The sequence below is a fragment of the Monodelphis domestica genome, chromosome 1 (genome assembly GCF_027887165.1).
Source record: "Monodelphis domestica isolate mMonDom1 chromosome 1, mMonDom1.pri, whole genome shotgun sequence".
NCBI classification, from domain to species: Eukaryota; Metazoa; Chordata; class Mammalia; order Didelphimorphia; family Didelphidae; genus Monodelphis; species Monodelphis domestica.
In genome coordinates this window covers 512,746,408-512,767,011 of record NC_077227.1, presented here as the reverse complement: position 1 = coordinate 512,767,011, position 20,604 = coordinate 512,746,408, and the positions used below count along the sequence as shown (strand labels likewise).

Here is a 20,604-nt window from a genome sequence, read left to right as displayed (position 1 = left end):
TAAATTCAATCTACTCTTTCCTCCCTCTCTGAGCAACCTTGAAAATCACTCATCGTCAAGGAACTGACAATCTCATTTGAGTTTTTCATCATTCACCTCTCTTTGAAAGGATTTAAAAAGTAGCTTTTTTTGTTGGGATTTCCTAAATATTCCTTAATAACTAAAGACAAAGGCAACTGGGTGGCTCAGGGGATAGAGATTCAGGCCTGGAAACAGGAGGTCCTGGGCTCAAATCTGGCCTCAGACACTTCCTAACTGTGTGACCCTGGACAAGTCACTTAACCCCTAAATGCCTAGCTAGTCCTTATCCCTCTTCTACTTTGGAACCAATACTTTGATTCAATTCTAAAATTCTAAAAAATATAGGATATGCATCCACCTATGTCGTCATCATGCTGTCTAGACCTTCATACTCAGCTTGGAGGAATCTTAAGTCTAGAGCTAGAAGGTACCTCAGACATTGTCTAGTCCAATCCCCTCAGTCTGCAGATGGAGGGACTGAAAGCCAAAGAATTAAGTAACTTGCCCCAAGTTGCACAAGCTCTAAACATCGGAGAGAGGATTTGAACCTGGAATCTCTGACTTGAGAGACAAGGATCTTTCCCCTCTGTGTGGGGTATGAATGTCTTTACATGGGCGTGCATGTGTCTATGATGTGCATGCTTGTGTTTGTATGCACCACAGAGATTTGAATCTGGGAAAGAAAGAAGACTGTGGCATGGAAATGTGCCAGGAAATAAGGAGGGTGCACAGGACTCCAGGACCCTGAGCCATCTGTCTTCATAACCAGGATCTTGCCACTTACCATCATATTTATAGGAAGATTTATTCAAGGGGTCAGCCAGGAAGCAGGAACAGAAGAGGGACACTAGGGGGAGCTCTTTCATCTTCTCTTTATAAGCTGGGGAAACATTGGGCAGAAATTCACTGAGATGATGAAAGATTTTGCAATGCCTTCCTCTATTCTAAACTCAGGGGCTCCCTGTGGGACCAAGTGCAGAGTTCACTGGCTCCCAAAGTAGCCCCCTTCCCACCCCCTTAAAACTTCCCATTTTAATTCCCTGTTCAGCCTCCATTTTGGATCCATTTGGATCCACCTGGATTAGAGGGGGCTTAGGATCACCTTCATTTGCACAATATTCAGTATGAATATGAATACATATATTCCGTTATGGTTCCTTGGGACAATGTCCGGTCACTACGCATTGTCTGAGAGGAGGAGAAAGACATTCTCACTCTACTTTCATTCCTCTTTGACTTTCAAGTCCCAGAGGACCTCTGAGTCTTTCCAACTGGGAAAGCGTGGGGCCACAGATCTTGTGCTTACAAAGGCAATGATTCTAAACCTACCCATTTGTTGAGCTGGACAAATAACAATTCTGGCAGATACCAGAAGGACATGTGAAAGACAGAGATCCTTCCTTCCTCTGAACATTCCCTCAAGGTTTTTTGTTTTCTTTAAACCTTTCTTCTGATATTTATAGAAAAAGTAGCTGGGTGTAGTGGATTCAGAGGGTTTGAATACTATTTTCTAATCTCACCTCTGACACATACTGACTATAGGATCATCCTCTCAGTGCCTCAGGCAACTCTTTTAGACTATAAAATACAAGGAGAGAGAGTAGATGAGCTGCATTGGTGGAGGGAGTTTCCATGCCAGAAATTCCCCCTACCAATTTAATCACAAGCTCAGTCTATGCCCTTGTTCCTTCACCATGGCACTCCTCATGTCTACCTAGCATCATGGTAGTTACTTATGTACATATCTTTCACTATCCCCAATAGATCTTGTCTTATTCATCCTTATATCCCTTTCAGAGTTCCATATGTAGTAGACACTCAACAATTTTTTGTTGAAGGACTTATTTTAGTGAAGTTCATTATGCATTTATTAAGCACTAACTATGTGCCAGATGTTAGGGATATAAAGAAAAAGAAAATAGTCTTTTCTCCAAGGAAAAATATTTTCTATTGGGAGAAGAAAAAAGAAGTCCACAAATGAGGAAATGAAATATATACAAAGTAAATAGAAATTAACTTCCTAACATATTTGGGAGAATTGTTTTTTGTTTGATTGTAAAGATCAGAGTTGAATTTTACTACCAGTTCATTCTGTGGGCTCTTGCACAAATGCTGCTCATCTTTCCCCAGTGAATAAAATCAGGAAGTAGGTAGGCCACACCCCACCCAAACATACCATAACTTCCCTCAACCCATCTTTGCAAATCACCCCCAGCTCAGCATCTCTCTTGCTCTTCCCTTCATTTCCTATTTAGCCTATGGATGAGAGCAATTTCTGGTACATACCTGCAAGAGTCATTTTGTCCAGGGCGCTTGAGGCTGTAGTCTGTCAAGGAATGTCTGTTGCAATCAGAAGTTGCTATAGCAACCTGAAGAAAAAGAGAGTTTTACTTGTTGGTGGGTTTTCTATCCATAATAAAGCCAATAGCTTCATTCAACATTATTCACAAGGGGATGGCTTCCCCACCCTCTCTGTCAATCCACCAACAGGCATCAATTGGACTTCCACTGGTCTGGCATTGTCTTAGGTCCTAGTGATACAAAGACAAAAGGGAAGCAGTCCCTGCCCTCAAGGAGCTTACATCTAATAGTGGACACACCACATATGTAAATAGGTACATACAAGAGACGCATAAGACAAGGACACAGAAAACTTTCCATTTTTTTCTCCCCATTTGATTAATCTTTTCCTCTCTCCCTATTACACTTAAATGTCATTTCCTTGGTTTTTTTTTTTTTTGCTAATTTCTGTTGTTTTGGAGACACAGGGGCAAAATACGACTATAAAATTATCTAAGAAATTGAGGGGGGAAAGTTGTCCTTAACTATAACATACTTATTTTTCTTCCCCCATTCCCTTGCCATCCAGATGAACAAGGCTTACATATATTATTAAAATAAGATTCAGATGCAACTATCAACTGTCCTGAAACCAGCAGGATGCACTAGACTTCCTAGTAAATTCTCATAGCTAAAATTCTAACTGTTTTACTTTTTCTTCAGTATTATAATTTTCTAAAATGGATTAACTGATGCATTTTATATTGTCCTTCCCATTGGCAGTTTATTTTGCTTTTTCTGCACATCTGGCTACCAATGAAATGTGAAATTAGAAAAAAATTCTTTCAGGAGAAAGCATTAATGGCAAGGAAGACAAGGAAAGGCATCTTTTTGAAAGTAGTCTTGAAAGAACCAATGATCCCAGGAGGTGATGTTGAGGAGAGACAATATCCCCAGCAAAGGATACTGCAAAGGTATATACTTTGAAAGGGAGATAGGACATGTGAGGAACAGCTGTCCTGTAGACTATGTGAAAAAGAGCACTATGTAAAAAAGATTGAAAAGACAGAAAAAGGTCATATTCTAAAGAGCTTTAATTGCCCAAACAGTGGAGTTTATATTTAACTCTAAAGGTAATAGGGAGCCATTAGAGTTTATTGAGTAGATGAGTGACATGGTTAGATCTCTGGAGACTCTCGCTTTTACATATAGCAAGCTAAAAACCCCAAGACCTCCTCCCTTCTCCAACTATTGTATCCCTAATGAACTTTCAAATTCAGTCTTGAATGGGGCTTGCAAGAGATGGCTACACAGTTGGTAAAATCCCTAAACCTTTATGTTTAAAGTATTATAAATTCTATTCCTTAGTAGAATGTAAGCTCCTTGAGGGCAAGGACTGATTGCTTTATTTTGTCTTTGTATTCCCAGTACTTAGCATAATGTCTGGTATCTTCTATAATACTTGTATTAAACGCTTTATTAAAAATGCTTATTGGATTGGACTAGAACTGTAAATCCCATGTTCAGAATTCTGGTTGGCTCTAGAAAATTTGATAAAGTAGAAATAGTGAATCCCAATGAATTGGGGAATATCCCTAACCCTGAGATAAAGCCCAGCTTCTACAGGTCAGGCTTAGCCAGTACCAAGTTCCCCACTCCTTCTATTATGCAACCTTACTTCTTTACTTAATTTATTAATTATGAGAGTTTAAATAATTCTGGCTAGAGTTTAAGTCTCAAGACCTTTTAAACTAATTCAGTATAAAGGCATTTATGGCTTAATTGTGTCACCCCTCCAGTAATGCTGACATTTTTACAAAAGACCCCCATCTAAAGGAATGAGTCTCCAATTCTCCTAATGATGATTATGATGGGAACTATACTCTAACACCTTTCTATCCATGAAAATTAGGTTCGTTTTTCCTTTGAAACTGTCCTTGAAATTGGATCAGCTAAAGCTTAGGCCAGTGACAAAGCTTCCTGGTCACTTGGGTACAAAACAGCCAGGATATCCAGAGCTTCTGCCTAGAAAACAGCACTGTGTACAAGACCCAGTCGCAGTTCTCAACTGAATCAGTGTTTTGTCCTGGAAGAAGATCTGTTTTCTGCTCTGACCATCCACACCCTCCTCTGCTCAGTAAGCCTTCTTATGTTACATGTTAGATGGATTATGAGTGTCTTGTTTTATTTAAATTCCTCACCAAATTAGCAGTGACTGGCTTGATTCAAGCCCAGACCATTACAACAGGTCATTGAGGAAGATATTTAAGGAGGAGGTCTTATGTAAGCCTTTCAAGGGATAGATCATAGAATTTTAGAACTGAACAGACCTTTAGAGCATGGAGTAGAGTTCAATGTTGTTTATTTTACAGATGCGGAAACTGAGGCCCAGAAAAGTTCAAGAGATTCCATTACTTTGGGTAATTGAAGGGTTGTCAGGTGATACGGGAATAGACTTGTTTTGTTTGGCCCCAAATGGAAGAAAGATGAGCGATGGATGAAGGTGCAAGAGGGCAAATTTAGGCTTGATAGCAGGGTGAAACAACTAAGAATTAAAATTGTCTAGAGGTGGAGTGAGTTGCCTCAGGAGGTAGGAAGCCCCTTCTCCTTGATAGTCTTCAAGCAAAGACTGAATGAGCACTTTCCGGCTAAGTTGTAGATTTTGTTTTGTTTTGTTTTTCCGACATTGGCTGGACTAGCTGGCTTATCAGGTCCCTTCTAACCCTAAAATCCCATGATTCTGGGTGGCAGAATATAGGTAGCAGAAATGATACTAGAACCCAAGGCCCTTCCTATACTGCTCTACATTGTGCAAGTATACAGCTATCTCCTTTGCTCAGCAAAAGGTTGACTAAATCAGTGAATCTTGGAAATGGACACAGGGGTATATGACTTTGAAGCACACACCTTGATGCACATGCTGATGTGTGATGCCACTTTGGTCATGATGTTCTTTTCCTAGCATCTATACTATAACTGTGTTTATATAGGTTAATGAATTAACCTAATTGTTGTTGCTATATTGGTCTAGATATAGGCCACTGCTAAATTCAGGCAGCACTCCTAAAATGAGATCTCTTTAAAAAGAAAGAAAAAACCCATCATATATATGCTGAAAATAAAATTGATTTTAGGCACCACTGGATTTTAGATAAGCCACATTAGTAAAGCCATATAGGCCGATCAAATAATGGAGAGGTGATAACAACAACAATAATAGACAACATATTGTTTTAGGGTTTGCAATTATTACCTATTTGACCCAATTTAAAAAGGAGGCATCTACTATGATATACATAAGAGCTTTGGTTCCTAACTTAAAGAATAAACCAAAAGTGGAGCCAGGCATAAGGTAAGAGGCAAAAGGCAGCTTTTGTTGTTTTGTTGTTCATCCAAGAGGTCGATTGACATCAAGGATGATATCTTGATTTGCCCATGAATTGGATTTAAGTGAGACAGAGCTGTATAGAGTCATCAGCTTTACTCTTTCTTCCAGAGTCATCCTAAATCCATTGGCAAGACAAAAATGAAGATGACTGTCATGATCATGGTCAGGATGTGATGGATGACCTTGACTTCTGTGATGGATGACCTTGACTTCTTCAATGTCTGACCAACTAAGCATTCCACAGTTCCTGCTTCAGCTGCCTTCATAGCTGGTGAAATGATTTGTTCTTATCCACCCATTTTTTTCTGGGGGAAGTCTTCACATGCTTGGGGTAGACATCCCCCTAATTCTCAGATGGGTTTGAGGCCTGTTGGTCATCCTCAACCAGGAGGCAGTAACAAATTAGAAATTACCAGGGATCAGAGAGCCAACTGGCCAAGAACTAAGGCTGGTAGTTTAAAGGTCAAAGAACTTGAAGGGCACAGGTTAGAGAAGACAGGTGAGGAGTTTAGGACTGAGGACTAGTCAACACATGATACCAGCAATCAGAGCATTATAAGGTAGACAAGATACTGGAATCAGATTTTAGCTTTGCTGAAGTCTTCTTACTTTATGCTAAAAAATAAAAATTCAACTCCAGGGGGCAGAACTGCTACAGAGAAGCAGATTTAAACTTGATATAAGGAGGGGGGAAACCCTCTAAATCTTAGAATTCTGCAAGAGTCTTGGACATGATGATCTGCCTATCACTGAAGTCTTAAAGATGAAGCTTGTTGGCAGAAATGAGAAGGGTTCCCATTCAAGTACAGAGCAACTGTATGGCTTCTGTGGTCACTTAGAGATATCTCTAAGAGTCTATGAAATTTAAAGTAGTAAGCAGTCCTGAGCTCCAGACACATGAATCCAGCAAGAGAGAAGAGAAAAGAGTATGGTAGCTGAATGATAAAAATAACTCACATTTCTATAGCTCTTAAAGGATGGGGCTAGAGAGCCAGCCTTGAATCCAGGAAGATGTCAGTTTGAGTCCTGCCTCTGACACATATTAGCTTTGTGATTCTAGGCAAATTGCTTAACTTCTCAGTGTTCTGGATTAGTTCCCTAAGTTTATAAATTGCAGAGAAAGGGCTGCTATTCATTATTAGAGGGAGTTAGCTCACCTGGACACTCCCTATACTGGTGAAATTACAGGTCTAGCTCTTAAGATTTACAGTTTGAAGTTAGCTTAAAATTCAAATAATTCAACATTTATGAAGCACTTAATGGGCCAACAGGCATGGAGTGCTAGGATTGCAAAGGAAAAACTGAAATAGTCTTTGCCCTCAAGAAGCTTTCTTTTGGGGGGATAAGAGAATGCACAGAGAGGAAATATAAAGTAACATGAGGGATAAGGGAGCACTAGCAGCTGAAAGGTGAGAGAACCAGGGAGGGCATCAAACTATACTATGAAGGGAGGAAATTAAGAGCAGTTTAAGAAATGATGTACAGAGTAAACCAAAGGGGATAGGGGGACATAATGAAGAGGAAAAATGCATTTAGGAGGAGCAAAGCAGAAGAAGAAGTGGAACAATAGGATGGTATGAGCAGAGAGAAGAATTTCAGATCATGGGGATAGTAAAGTTATAGGTGATGGTGGTGGGATTATCACTGTGAATGGCTCAAGTGAAGAAATAGGTTACGAGAGTTGAGGAGATTGGAGAACATGGAGGTCAGGAAATTTGAAAAGACATAAAGTATATATTGATGTTTCCAAGAAGTGGGCAGGAGCTGGTGTAGAGAAGACTGTGAACCAGGGACTGAACTCTTTTTTTTTTTTTTAACTCATCTTCCATCTTAGAATCAATATTCAGTACTGGTTCCAAGGCAGATGAATGGTAAGGGGTAGGCAATTAGGGTTAAGTGATTTGCTCAGTGAAGTGTCTGAGGCCACATTTGAATCCAGAATCTTTCTTTCTCTAGACCTGGCTCTCAATTCACTGAGCCAAATCCCAGGACTGAACTCTTTGAGAAAGGAGGGAGAATGATCTGGGACCTAGTAGATTACTGGGCTATTGACTGCAAGGCATAGACAAATGGAAGGAAGCTCAAAAAAAGGATAGGTTGCTAAATGATGGTATTAAAGAGCCCAACCAATCAACTAAAAATATTTATTAAGCACCTACTGTGTCCTAGTCACTCTGCTAGATCTAGAAGGGGCCTCAGATGCCAGCTGGTCTAACCCCTAATAAAACTAATCATTTTATAGATGAGGAAATAGACTTATTAATTCCTTCTGGCTTCTGGACTTCAAAACCATGCTGTTTCATCTTTTTGATTCAGTACCTAGGGGTTCCTTGCCCTAAAATATCTAACCACTCCTTCAGTCTTCTCAACATGGAACTTTTCTCTATAATACAATACTTTTCTATTTTCTATAATACAATAACTTTTCTCTCCCATTAGTGAGTTCCTCCTGCAGCTTCCATTTTGTAGAGGGACCCAAGCTGGTTCTCATTCCATTCTCTGCTCTTTGGTTTTTTTGACTATGAAACCATTCTGCTAGTGTTAAATACTTTCATTCCCCTCCCCCTCATTTCAGTTCTCTTTTGTTTCTCATCTTCCATCATTAGAATGATCTTTTGGGGCAGGCTCTGTCTTTTTCTTTGCAAGTGTTTGTATCCTCAGTTCACTGTGCAAGTGCCTAATAAATGCTAGTTTCCTCCTTTCCCTTGATAACTTGCCCAAGGTCACACACGGTATTAAGGAAGGTCAGACAAAGGGATGTGGAGTTTGGGAAAAGGGGAAGGTCTGGAGAGTCAAAGATCCCCTCAAAAGGAATATAGCATGAGTGGGGAGTGATAGAAGACCCTAAGGAGGCTGACTTCATCACCAGCCCTGCCTCTGGGTTCTATCACTTTCTTGGGTAGAGAAAGTGAGCTGGCTCTTAAGGGTAGCAACAGAAATCAAAGCCCTCCGTGTCTTCCTGTTTGAGAAAGGGATGGGAAAGGAAAAGGTTTCTGTGCTGTGGTAATTGAGGTTGGCCTTAAGGCCTTCTGTGGGATTGGAAACATGTGAGGTTTTTCTACAATATATTCTATGATAAGAAGTAAAGACACTGTAGATATTTTTAGATATTTTTTAAAGGTAACTTTTAGATAATTTACTGGGTGATCTAATGATTTCTGAGAGAGGTTGTTATGGGCTACACACAAAGTAATTTCCAATTTCATTAATAGAATGTCCATTGAATACCATCAGTACTTGTTTTAGGAGGATGTCCTTCCTGGGGATTCTAATCTATAGTTCTTGGGCTATGCTCCTGGAAAACAGATAAAGAAACTCTGACATAGACCCTGGCCTAAGAACTTTACTAATTCCTGGGGGGCTCCCAGGTTGGGGTAGGGTGGAGGGCCAGGAAAATGGTCAGGATCCCTGTGGGCCATTGGAAACTGATATTTCAGCAAAACCAAGATCTAAGTGACCTAGAACTTAACTTCAGTGGGAGAACAATTTTTTTCTCTGTAAAATGAGAGGTTCAGACTAGATGGCTTCTGAGGTCTCTTTCTGACTACCAAATCAGAGTTATTTGGGTGTTGCTCTATAATCTTAACAATGTCCTGTCCCTGAAGGAGCTTATACTCTGTTGGGAATAACTTGAGGGTAGCCGCTGAATCTTAACTAGACTCTATCCTATTCCCAATGCCTGGCACAGTGCTCGGCACAGTGTAGGCATATAATAAATAGTTATTGAATTGAAATGATGCTCCTTGAATAAGAATTGGAATGATGACACACATATAGGATCACCAGTCACTGATGTCCTGGGGCTGCTCCCTCATTGTTCAAGCTCTTTAGGTTTGGCTTATGAGAATAGGGAGGGAGGGGCTGTTAGAAGTATTTCCTTAAAGATGATACCCAAGTGGCCTTTACTGCAAGGAATTGCCCTTGTGCATGCTGGGGGTGAACTGGGTGTCTTGTTGAATTATTCTGCACTCTATGTGGTAGGCGACTCTCAGAGTCATAACTAGGGTGGGGTCACTGGAGCTTAGTTCTAGAATGGAAAATTTAGAAGGTACCAGCAACTCTGAATCAGGGCATGTTTCTTCTCCTAACCACCTGGCCTTGTTGAAGATGGTAACTAACTGCCTAGTAACTTGTAACAATAACTGTGCGTTCACATTCTTCAGCAACACAGAAAGCTTGAGATGCCCTAGGAATACTTCATCCCTCTGCAGCTATTGCATCCTCAGCTCCCAGCCTGTCTATTTCTACCCTATAAGCAACCTGTCCTTTGACAGCTTAGAAACCTCCTGGTTTCCTGGAACCCCTCCTCTCCCATCCCCCCTTTTCTGTAGTTGACTACAGAAAGTGACTAGTTCTATTTCCAGCAACATCCCCTTGCTCCTATCCCCTTGCTGCTCGGAATAGAAAGGCAAATATCTTATTAACTAAATGATTATGTAGGGATGTGGGTGGTACACTAAATGCCCACTAGTAATCAGGAGGGGTCCCTGACTGGCCGAGATTAGATTGGGATTGTACAATAATGAATAAACGTGGGTCTACTGCAGCCAGGTAGATGAGCTTGGTCCAAAGGGGTTGAGTGGATGAAGCCCAACTTAGCTAAAGTGGATTTGGGATGTGGGAATGTGGGGGTGTTCTAGAGTATGAGTCACAACTCTTTTTGGATGGCCATGAACAGACCACATACAGCTGTGTGGGCTTCCAGCCAGCAAGTAAATCCTGCTGGCTGGGGGCTCTGCTAGGGGAATGATAACTAGGAAACTACCCAGTTAGAATGCTTTAAAAAAACAACAACTTCTAATTATTTTAACTTGGAATATTATTTCTCATTTTATATGTAAATCAATATCCTTGTTTATACTGAAGATAGTTTAGGTCTAGTAAGAGAAAGAGGGAGGGAGATGCTACAGTTGAGTGTTCTATTGATGCACCAGAGACAAAGAAAGGGTGAAGGAATTGGGAATTAGATACAATAGATATGAGAGATCCAAATGGGTTCAGGGGCCAAGGAGGTCAAGGGATCTTTTATGTCTCCATCCAAGGTCAGAGAGCATGCAAAATATAGAAAATGGTCAGGAGAAAAGACTTGAGGCCGTAGACAAGGTATTTTGGACACTAATACTCGTGTTGTGTTAATGACAGTGAGGTTCATCACAATCATTTGCAAATATATAACTATAGGACTTTAAGGTTTTAAATGGATATTACATAACATTTGGTTATTTGATCTTCATGACAATCCCATAAAAGTGACAGTACATATATATATATATATATATATATATATATATATATATATATATATATATATATATATATATATTAAACCCTTACCTTTCATCTTAGAATCAGTACTAAGTATTGATTTCAAGGCAGAAGGATGGTAAGCGCTAGGCAACTGGGGTCAAGTGGCTCGCCCAGTGTAACACAGCTAGGAAGTATCTGAGGTCAGATTTAAATCTAGGACCTTTCATCTCTAGGCTTGGCTCTCTATCCATTGAACTATTCAGCTGCCTCTTGATAGTACACATCTTAACACTGATTTATGAATGAAGAAATTAAACCAGAAAGAAGTTAAATGAATTACTCAAAGTCATATAGTAAGTGAATGAGCTAGAATTTGAACTCAAGTCTTCTGTCAATAAAGCAATTGCTCCCTTACACAACCATCTCAACAAGAAGGCTCAGGTTACTTAAAAAGCTGACCTGGATGGAGGTCAGGAGGTCGGTGTTCTCTATCTAGGACTGTAGATCTAGTTGTGTTTCTGGGAGAGGAGTCATCTTACTTCATTTAGGCATTCATTAAAGGCAGCTGAGTAGCATAATAGATGATAGAGCACTGAAGTCAAGAAGACAGTTCAAATACAGCCTCAGATACTTCTTAGCTGTGTAACAGTGGGCAAATCACATAACCTCTGCCTGCTTCAGTTTACTTATTTGTAAAGTGGGGGTGATGATTATGCCTGCCTTGTGGAAAAAGTGAGATATTGGTTAAATGTTTTCTAAATCTTAAAGCTCTAAATGAACATTAGTTGTTATTATTACCAATTGTAAATTTTTAAAATCCTCTCTCTGCCACTTGCTACCTGATTGACCTAGAACAAATCACTTCATTTCTCTTGACCTTGGCTTCCTCATCTATAAAATGAAAGGCTGTGAATAAATGACCTCTAAGGTCTCTTTCAGGTCTAAATTTATGATCTGAAGACCCAGGTTTGGGAACTGAGTGTGTGTTCCCTGAGTATGTTATGTCCATTAAGACCAAAAAAGTTTGATCAGCATTTTAGCAGCCAGTCCTGAAAAGTAAAATAAAGTTGAGAATAACATGACAATTCATAGCCTTATGAAGTTGGGAACTATGTTAATTTAAATAAAGCATAGAGAGAAAAATTAAGTAGTTGGAAATAGGGACCTGGACACCATATTGGGGTAAGAGGTAGACCTGTAGGGCATTCAGACTAGTCTAAGTGAAGAAGATTTTGTTCTAAGTACACTTTCTGACTCTGGCAATATTTGACTTGGTTCAGATACAAGACCATCCACATTCCTAGAATGCAGGGCTGGCTCTGATACATAGCAATTCAGCTATGTGACCTTGGACAAGTTACTTTACTCTCTTGCCTCAGTTTTCTCATTTGTAAAATAGAGATAATTCAGCTCAATTCAGCCAACCTTTTTAGAACCTACTATATGCCAGCCGAGGATATAAACACACACATACACACACACAGAGGATAGTCTCTGCCTTCAAAAGAGCTTATATTCTTCTGGAAAATATATATGATCTCTGTTCCATAAAGTTGTTGGCAGTAGAGTGCTTTGTAAACACCAGAGGGTATATCAATATTATTATTATTATTAACATTTTATTAAACAGATGCCTTTCTGGGTGGTTTGAATGCAAGGGTTCCAGAAGCCCTGGGGCCTCAAACAGGTTGTATGAGGGACTATCCATGGTCCTGAAAATTCCTTCCAATAAACCATTCCTTTGGATGAAAGCATTAGTTGCCTCTAGAAAAGCTTTTAGGGGGCAGCTGGGTAGCTCAGTGGATTGAGAGCCAGACCTAGAAACGGGAGGTCCTAGGTTCAAATCTGGCCTCAGACACTTCCAAGCTGTGTGACCCTGGGCAAGTCACTTAACCCCCATTGCCTAGCCCTTACCATTCTTCTGCCTTGGAATCAATGCATAGTATTGACTCCAAGATGGGAAGGTATGGGTAAAAAAAAAAGCTTTTATTCAAATGTGTTTCTGTTACATGGTCTTGGGTTGAAAGTTGACTTTAGAGGTGGAGTAGGTCTATCCATTATTACATTAGGAGAGAATAAATGATAGGATTAGTGGAACTCAGAGAATTTAGCTCTCTGTCCTCTGCTCTAGTTACCAGTCATGAGTACACTGAGAGTACAGCTTCATTCTGGAAAGTTGCATGTACCTGCTGGTCCTTATACACTCTCATCAAGAATTATAGTTGATATATTCAGACAAAGAACAAGCCAACCCTGTCCTGGATGCCAACCTCTGCCCTAGATCTACTTGACCTGTATTCTTGAGGAATGGCACCTCTGGCTTGCCTACTTGGATTTATATACTTGCTAGGTCCTTTAGGTTTGTTCTAGAAACTTGGACTCTGACCTTATTTTCATCTTCTGGGTCCATATGATATCTGTCTTGGATAGGCAGTGCAGATGGACCATAAGCTAAACTTGGCATTGAATAAAAAGGACGAAGAAAGGCAGCAAGATTACATTTGGGATATTATATGGTCTTTCAAGGATCCCAAGTTTCTACTTGACACAAAACCCAACTTTTTCTTACCAATATCTTTCTGGTCAGGGGGTTGCTGGGAATTATGGGACATCACTACCTCTGAAGAATAAAAATAGAAACCTACATGGGGGACCAATAAATCAATCAATCAACAAGCATTTGCACTAGACTCTGGGGTGACAAAGAAGAAATTGATGAATCTCTTTACACCTGAAACAAAACATTTTGTAGTTTATAGTGGGGATTCCTTTTGAGTATAAGTTGGATTGGATGACCCCTGAGGTCCTTTCCAACTTTCAAGGTCTTTTAGTTCATCTGAGCTGTAACAATGAAATGCTAAAGCTTTGCATCAATAGGCCTTGGTAGATTCTAAACAATGATTTGGCCATAAGCAATGGGACAACATATGTAATCAAGGACATATGTAATCAGAAAAGGAAGTGGACTGTTCATGCAATGAAAGGCACCTGAGGCAAGGCATGACAGATGGAGTATCTGAGTGATGCCCTGTTACCCATGGAATGTTCAATGACCTGGAAGCAAATTTCCATTGCACTGAAGAGATACTCTATGGAGAATTTATGGAAGGACAGTAAAAAAAAAAAGCACATAGAATGAGAAGAGACCTGTAACTTGTGATCTTTATTCTTGCATGGGAGAGGAAAGGGAAAGGAGAAAGCATTTATCAGGTACCTGGTATGTACCAGACCCTTTGTTAAGTGCTTTTACAAATCTCATTTGATCTTCACAACAATCTTGGGGAGGGGGAATGCTAACATGATTTCCATGTTACAGGTAAGAAAACTGAGGCAAACAGAGGTGACTTGCCTCGTGTCCCATAGCTAGGAACTGTTTGAGGCTGGATTTGAACTCAAGTCTTCCTGATTTAAGGACTAGTACTCTATCCACTTTGCCTCCTAACTGAGGAGTACCCATACCAATGAGATTTCAGAACTATTGATATATGGGAGCAAAGGCTAATAGGCATGCCTACATCCACTCTGGGTATACCAAAAAGGCCCCTGTTTTGAGATTTTTCATCATTACACTCCTCTATCTGTTATACCCATGCCCATCTGGCATGGCTTCTGCTCCAGAGCTGCCTTAGTCTACAGGGTAATGAAGAAATAGAACATGAAACTGTGATTTTTTTTTTAATTAGGAAGAAGGTACAGTATGTTATAGGGCAGAGTGAGGTATAATTGGGACCCTGTAGATGGAGAAAAGATTTAGAGGTATGAGGAGCAAAAAAAGAGAAAGAAAACACTTTTAGTCTTAAAAGTAGTATATTAAAATCTCCTTTACCTTTTTCTCTTAGTTTTTCACAAATTTCCAGATATACAGACATTCAAAATATACTATAAATCTATGTTGGTGTATCTATGGCATGTGTGCCAGAGGGGGCTACTCCCTTCTCCTCCACCCATTTTTTCAAATCACTGCCCCTCTTCTCATCAGCCCAATGGGAGCGCTTCCTCTCTCCCCTGTCTGGGGTAAGGGAGTGTCTCACATGTGGCATGAGGGTGCAGTTTGGACAGTCGGTCTCTAAAAGGTTCACCATCACTGCTATATATGTTTAAAAATATAGTATATTTTATTAGTATAGTATATTTATATATAAGATATTTACTTTTGCATATAGTAGTTTATTTGTATACTGTATTTATATATAGTATATATGTATCATTTTATTAGCATAATATTTATATAGTGCACATGTGTCCATATAAATGTGTGCATATAAATGCACATGTGTGTATCTGTGTGTGTGTCCAGATAAACAAAAGAGACAGTATAGAAAGAGTACAAGACTTGAATTCAGAAGGCCTGATATGTCTCCTGCTTCTACTAAATCTGAGCTGCATGACCTTGATTGAGTCACATATTCTTTTTAATCCTCAGTCTCTTCATTTATAAAATCAACCAATTAATTAATCAGCCAACAAAGATTAAGTACCGTGTGTGTGTGTGTGTGTGTGTGTGTGTGTGTGTGTGTGTGTGTGGTTGTGGTGGGGCACTGTGCTAACTAGGTGCCAGAGATACAAAAGCAACAACAGAAAACTCCCTCTGAAAATCTGTGCCCTGAAGGAGCTTACATTCTATTGGGAATTATTTGCCCTTCGTGCTTCTCTAAGGAGTTGTTATGAGGATCAATAGGCTATCCAAATGTTTCATAACCTGAAATGTGGTATACAGAAGTAAGGAACAATTTTTTATGAGTATATTCATTTCAGTTCAATTTCGCAAGCTTCTACTAAGTGTCTATTATGGACAAGGTACATAGGCAAAGCAAAGCAAACCAAAGTTATAAGTAATATATATTTCTATTCCAAAGCTAATAGGAACTCTATAAAGGCCACTTCAAAAGAAATTACATATATTTCAATCCCCTCTTCCAATTCTCCCAAATTTAGAAAACAAATACAAAAAAAATCAAACACTGACATTTCTCTCTCTCTTTTTTTGTTTTTTTGTTTTAGGGCTAGGAAATGGGGGTTAAGTGACTTGCCCAGGGTCATACAGCTAGTAAGTATCCAAGGTGAGACTTGAACTGTGATGGGAAGAAGACATTTTGCAAAAGACTGTGTAATACAAACATTAGTGATTGACAGGAGCATGTGACTGAGAGTCTCCTAATCCCTTTTCCTTCTTCCCTTTCTCAAACAATAAGTCTGATTTTTTATATGTTTCCTTCTTGTTCATTCCCCTACCAAATCCCTCTATTACAGAACCCAGGACCTCCCATCTCCAGGACTAATTATTCATTGAACCACCTAACTGCCCCAACACTGACATTTCTCAATGACCCTGAACAGACATTATGATTTCAAAATTTCCAAAATGTTTTCACCTATAAACGGTAGGAAGCCCCTTGAAAATGCTTAAGTAAGCAGGAGTGAGGTGTGTTAAAAAAGGACTCAAGATTTCCTGGAAATGCCTGATGGATTATCTGCATGATAATATGTTCAGTACTGTATAGACCAGATATGGCTTCTTCTGTTCTTCCTCCAGATAGTTGGAGTCATGTAGACTTTCCTTTGTTCACTCTTCTTAGCTATCTCTCCCTTTTTATTTCCACAAACCAATGAGTCTAAGTTAGAAGATATGTCCAGTCCCCCTCACCTTGAAGGAAACTGAGGCTCAGAGGAATTAAGCAACTTGCCTAAGGTCAAATAGCCAGTAAAATGGCAGTCAAGATTTAAACCCAGATCCTCTGACATGCCTATTCCACTGCTCCTCATCCAGATTCTTTTTTCTCAAACCTTGCCACCCTTCTTAAATGTGTAACGGTCCACAAAACTAGTTTTCTTTAATGTCCATCCTTTGGTTGGCATGATGAACATTTCCTGTTTTGATCTCCAAAGGGCACCTCGTTCTATCCTTAGATCTTTTTATTGGGTCCAAAATAGCTTCTGTTTTAAAAAGTACCTCAACAACTCTCACCAGAGCAAAATTCTAAAATGACCCCCTTATCACCTCTTCCATTCTTTTAAGAACCTTGTGCAGACAATATAATGCTGAATGTTTCCTTTATTCTTGAATACTTCTTCAGGATATGCTGCCTCATACCTTGAACTCTATTTGAAATGAGAACTGGGTTACTCATAAATTCCTAGAGTTGATCCCTTAAAGATCATTTGGTTCAACTTCCCACCCATTGCAGCAATCATTGACAGGTGGCATCCATTCTCTGCTTGAATACTTCTATTGTTGAAGAGCTCATTACCTTATTAGACATCCCATTTCATTGTTGGATACCTTTGACTGCTAAACCTGGAGATGTGTTTTTGTGCTGGAGTTAAGTGGCACAAAATGTATCATGGGCAAGGCAAAGGAAGATAGTGATATGGGGTCTTTCTGGTAGTGAGAGAAAAGACTTCACCTGAGAAAGCTTCACTTAGGGTGTGGCTGCCTGGGGGAGGAAGTTCTATCTCATAACTTCATATATAAAATATTTACTCTGGCTAATTATGTGCTATGATCAGCTGTTTCTACATTACTGAAGGTCTTCAAATGCTGTCAGTGCCCTCTGAATTTCTATACCCTGGGACCAAGTCCCAGTTGCTCTGCCTTAGTTACAGTTCTAGTTAGAAAGTTCTTCCTTAAGTTGAACAAACAGCACACCAATGGGCTTCCTCTATAGAAATATTCCTTGTTGAGACTGAGTAGCACTCATACGATTTCCCTATGATTGGACAAGTTGTCAGGTGGTCAGGAAGGACCACAAATGTCAAAGATATTGAGCTACAGAGTTGTGACTCTGGGTTGATAGGAGAGTTTTAAGTCATATTAGTGAGTTGAGTATAGGTTTTAGAAGGAAGCAGAGATCAAAGGATGAGATGGACATGGGCTAGCCCCTCTTTGGGTCATTTAGTAGTGAGAGTGACAGGTAGATTCTCTTCAGACTTGTTCTTCCCCTCTTGATGGATTAATAAACAAGGATTTGTTAAGCACCTACTATATTCCAGGCATCCTACTAAGCACTGAGGATACAAAAATGAAAGTGAAATAGGCCCTGTCCTCAAGGATCTTACAATCTAATAGTCGAGGTAAAGACACTCTAACGTTGGGAAAACATTAGCATCATAGCTTCCTCCTTTATTTAAATAGGATGATCTCATTTCTCAAAGCATTCTAACTTAAAGTCTAGTGTGGAGATGGCTGCCTTTCCCCAGAGACGACTGTATTACCTCCAGAGTTGGAGTCAACTCTGTCTTCTCCAGGTAAGTCAAAGTTCCCTCATTTTCTCACCTTAATCTCTAGCAGCTCCACCTGACCCTAAGAGCTCATACAGAACTCAATGGTACACTTTGCCTTGGGATTCTCCAGAGCTCTGCTCTGGATGTCGAGGGAATGGAAGAGGGCAGAGCCCTCAAGCTGAGGAAGGCTAAGGGCTTTTCAATCAATATTGCTGTTGCAGTCCAGCTGGGAGAGGGAGGTCTCCCAAAATGAAAACACCTGAGACCCTGGGACAGTCCTCCACAGCATACCCCCAAAAGGGCACTCAGGGACATCTTTCAGAAGCATTTCAGACTCTGCAAAGGATTCAGAGATGCTCCATTTTTGTACAGTGAGCCCCCTCCAGACTTCACAGTGTCTGTACAGAGGGAGTAGAACAAAGAAAGCCTGGCCACGTGTCTCCAGTATCCCATAGCTGGACATTCCTGCTTTTTCTGGTAACACACCTAGGATGTCCCTACAGATGGCTGGGGCAGTGAGGTCAGAGGTGGATGCTCCCTCCTCCTGGAGTGAAGCTGTGGGGGCGTGGCCCCTCTCTGTTCCCTACTGAATGGTGGAACTCCAGGGTCATTCCACACAGAGGGGCAGGTCAGCCTCAGGCTGGGGTGGGGCAAGGGAGTGGGAAGGAAGAAAAGCCTCTACAAAGGAGGGAACTGATATTCCCTAGTGCAGAGAAAGCCAGGTGGGAAAGTAATCTGGGACAATGGTAGAGAAAAGACAGGAGAGGAAAAAATAGGAGGGAAAAAGGAAGAGAGAGATGGTGGGTGAGGCTGGATAGGTGAAAAAAGTAGCTTCCCACTTGATACAGCAAGGGGATTGGAAAAGGTAGAGAGAGGGCAAAACTGATGACAAGGATGGACTTTTAACTAAATCTTTTTCTCTCCTCAATAATGTCTTTTATGCAAAAATTCCTCCCGGACATGAAAAATGAAAGAAACCCCGATTCCTGGCCCCAACGGACTCCACCCCTAGCTCCAGAATGGGGACAAAGCTTGGAACCCGAGCTTTCCCTCTAAGATACTCATTATCTTATCCCTGACACTTCCCACAGCTCCAAGAATCCAACAAAGTTTAATGGAAGGAGTGAACTAGAGGCAAAATAATGGACTCAATGTGCTACTTGGCTGTCTGGTGCTCCCTCCCCCAACCTCTTCTATGTCTTCAAATTTTTTTTTTTGAGATGCCCCAAGCATTGGTATTTGTTTTCTACTTACCCCAACCCAGTTAGTGGTGAGCTGCTTGCTTCCTCACTCCCTCAATTAGTGGTGCTCTGGGCTTCTCTCAACATCAGCACCACTGTTCGGCTCTCAACATGACATCATCTCCGAGTGCTGTGATTGGCCAGTTGCAAGTTGCTTGGCAATTGGACAGTATCTTCTGGAGGAGAAGGGATTGCCTAAGTAACTCTTGGAGAGCCAGGGAGCTAGAGGATGATGTCACACAAAGAACCTATTTTTCTGGGTTGTACGGGGTATTTGGGCAGCAGAGGTGAGGGTGGGGAAGAAGATGGAAAAGTGGGAGTGGTGAGGGAAGAAATGGAGGGATTGCATAGCTCTGAAGCAGCCATGGAGGTTAATGATGAATTATATAGGAAAGTTTCGGATTTTTTGAAAATCTGGGGGTGGGAGAGTATAAAATATAGAAGAGGAAAGAGGAGAACAGATGAACTCTAAATATAGATACTGGGATCGTTTGATGTCTTGCTTCAAGATATATATATAGGGAGAACTGAAGGGAAGGCATAATCCTTGCTATGGACTCAGAAGGAAAGATAAAGGAAAAGCCAGTCTGGCTTAGTGCTGTGACCAAACACAGGTTTTTTCCCCTTGTCAGTGGCAAGAAGGCACAGCAGGAAAAACACTGGCCTAGGAGACAGGTGTGCCTAGTTCGTGCCCAGTTCTACCTTGAACAAGCTATGTGGCCTTAGTAAAACCCCTTTACCTCTCTGAGCCTTGATTTCTTCATCTATTAAGAGAAGAGTGGAATGTGACCAGGAGATTTCTAAGCTTTCAAAATCCACCAGCATACCCCACAATTGCTTTAAATTCATCCTATTTTAGGTGGACTCACGAGGTTCACAAATAGGTCAGAGAAACATCTTATAGAATTGATTATGGTAATAGAGGCTGCTGTTTACACCACACTGAGATCATACTGACCTCTAAAGATGAGAGCTGCTTGATGGGATTTGGGGGTGGAGGGTGGAGAATGGGCTATGGGTGTGGACGATTCTGAAGGGCCATAAGTGGCATACTGATGGATCATGGCAAGGGAGTGTGCCAGTGCATTTTGAGAAAGTGCTGGTGTGTCAGGGGTATCATTGTCAAAATTTGAGAGTTGGTACTGACAGATTGTGATGGCGGCATAGGATAACTGATCACCTTCATTCTATTCTCTTTAGGGGGAT

General features: G+C 40.6%; 1 protein-coding gene and 1 long non-coding RNA gene across 3 annotated transcripts in view; one reads left to right on the top strand and one right to left on the bottom strand.

Annotated features, from left to right (window-relative positions):
- Positions 1–19,536, bottom strand: part of STMN4 (stathmin 4) — a 32,508-nt gene extending 12,972 nt beyond the window's left edge. For both annotated transcript variants that reach the window (XM_007475919.3, XM_001370604.4), the window contains exons 1-3: positions 19,412–19,536; positions 2,308–2,390; positions 806–901 (exon numbers count right to left, since the gene is read on the bottom strand). In XM_007475919.3, coding sequence (XP_007475981.1) covers positions 806–901; positions 2,308–2,320 — 109 coding nt within the window. In that variant the 5' untranslated portion in view covers positions 2,321–2,390; positions 19,412–19,536. The remainder of the gene's footprint in view (positions 1–805; positions 902–2,307; positions 2,391–19,411) is intronic.
- LOC130456495 (uncharacterized) lies at positions 898–19,452 on the top strand. The gene is made up of 4 exons (XR_008915456.1): positions 898–3,275; positions 4,214–4,438; positions 5,798–5,960; positions 15,938–19,452. It is a non-coding gene; the product is annotated as an uncharacterized LOC130456495 (long non-coding RNA).
- Positions 19,537–20,604: the final 1,068 nt, after the last annotated feature.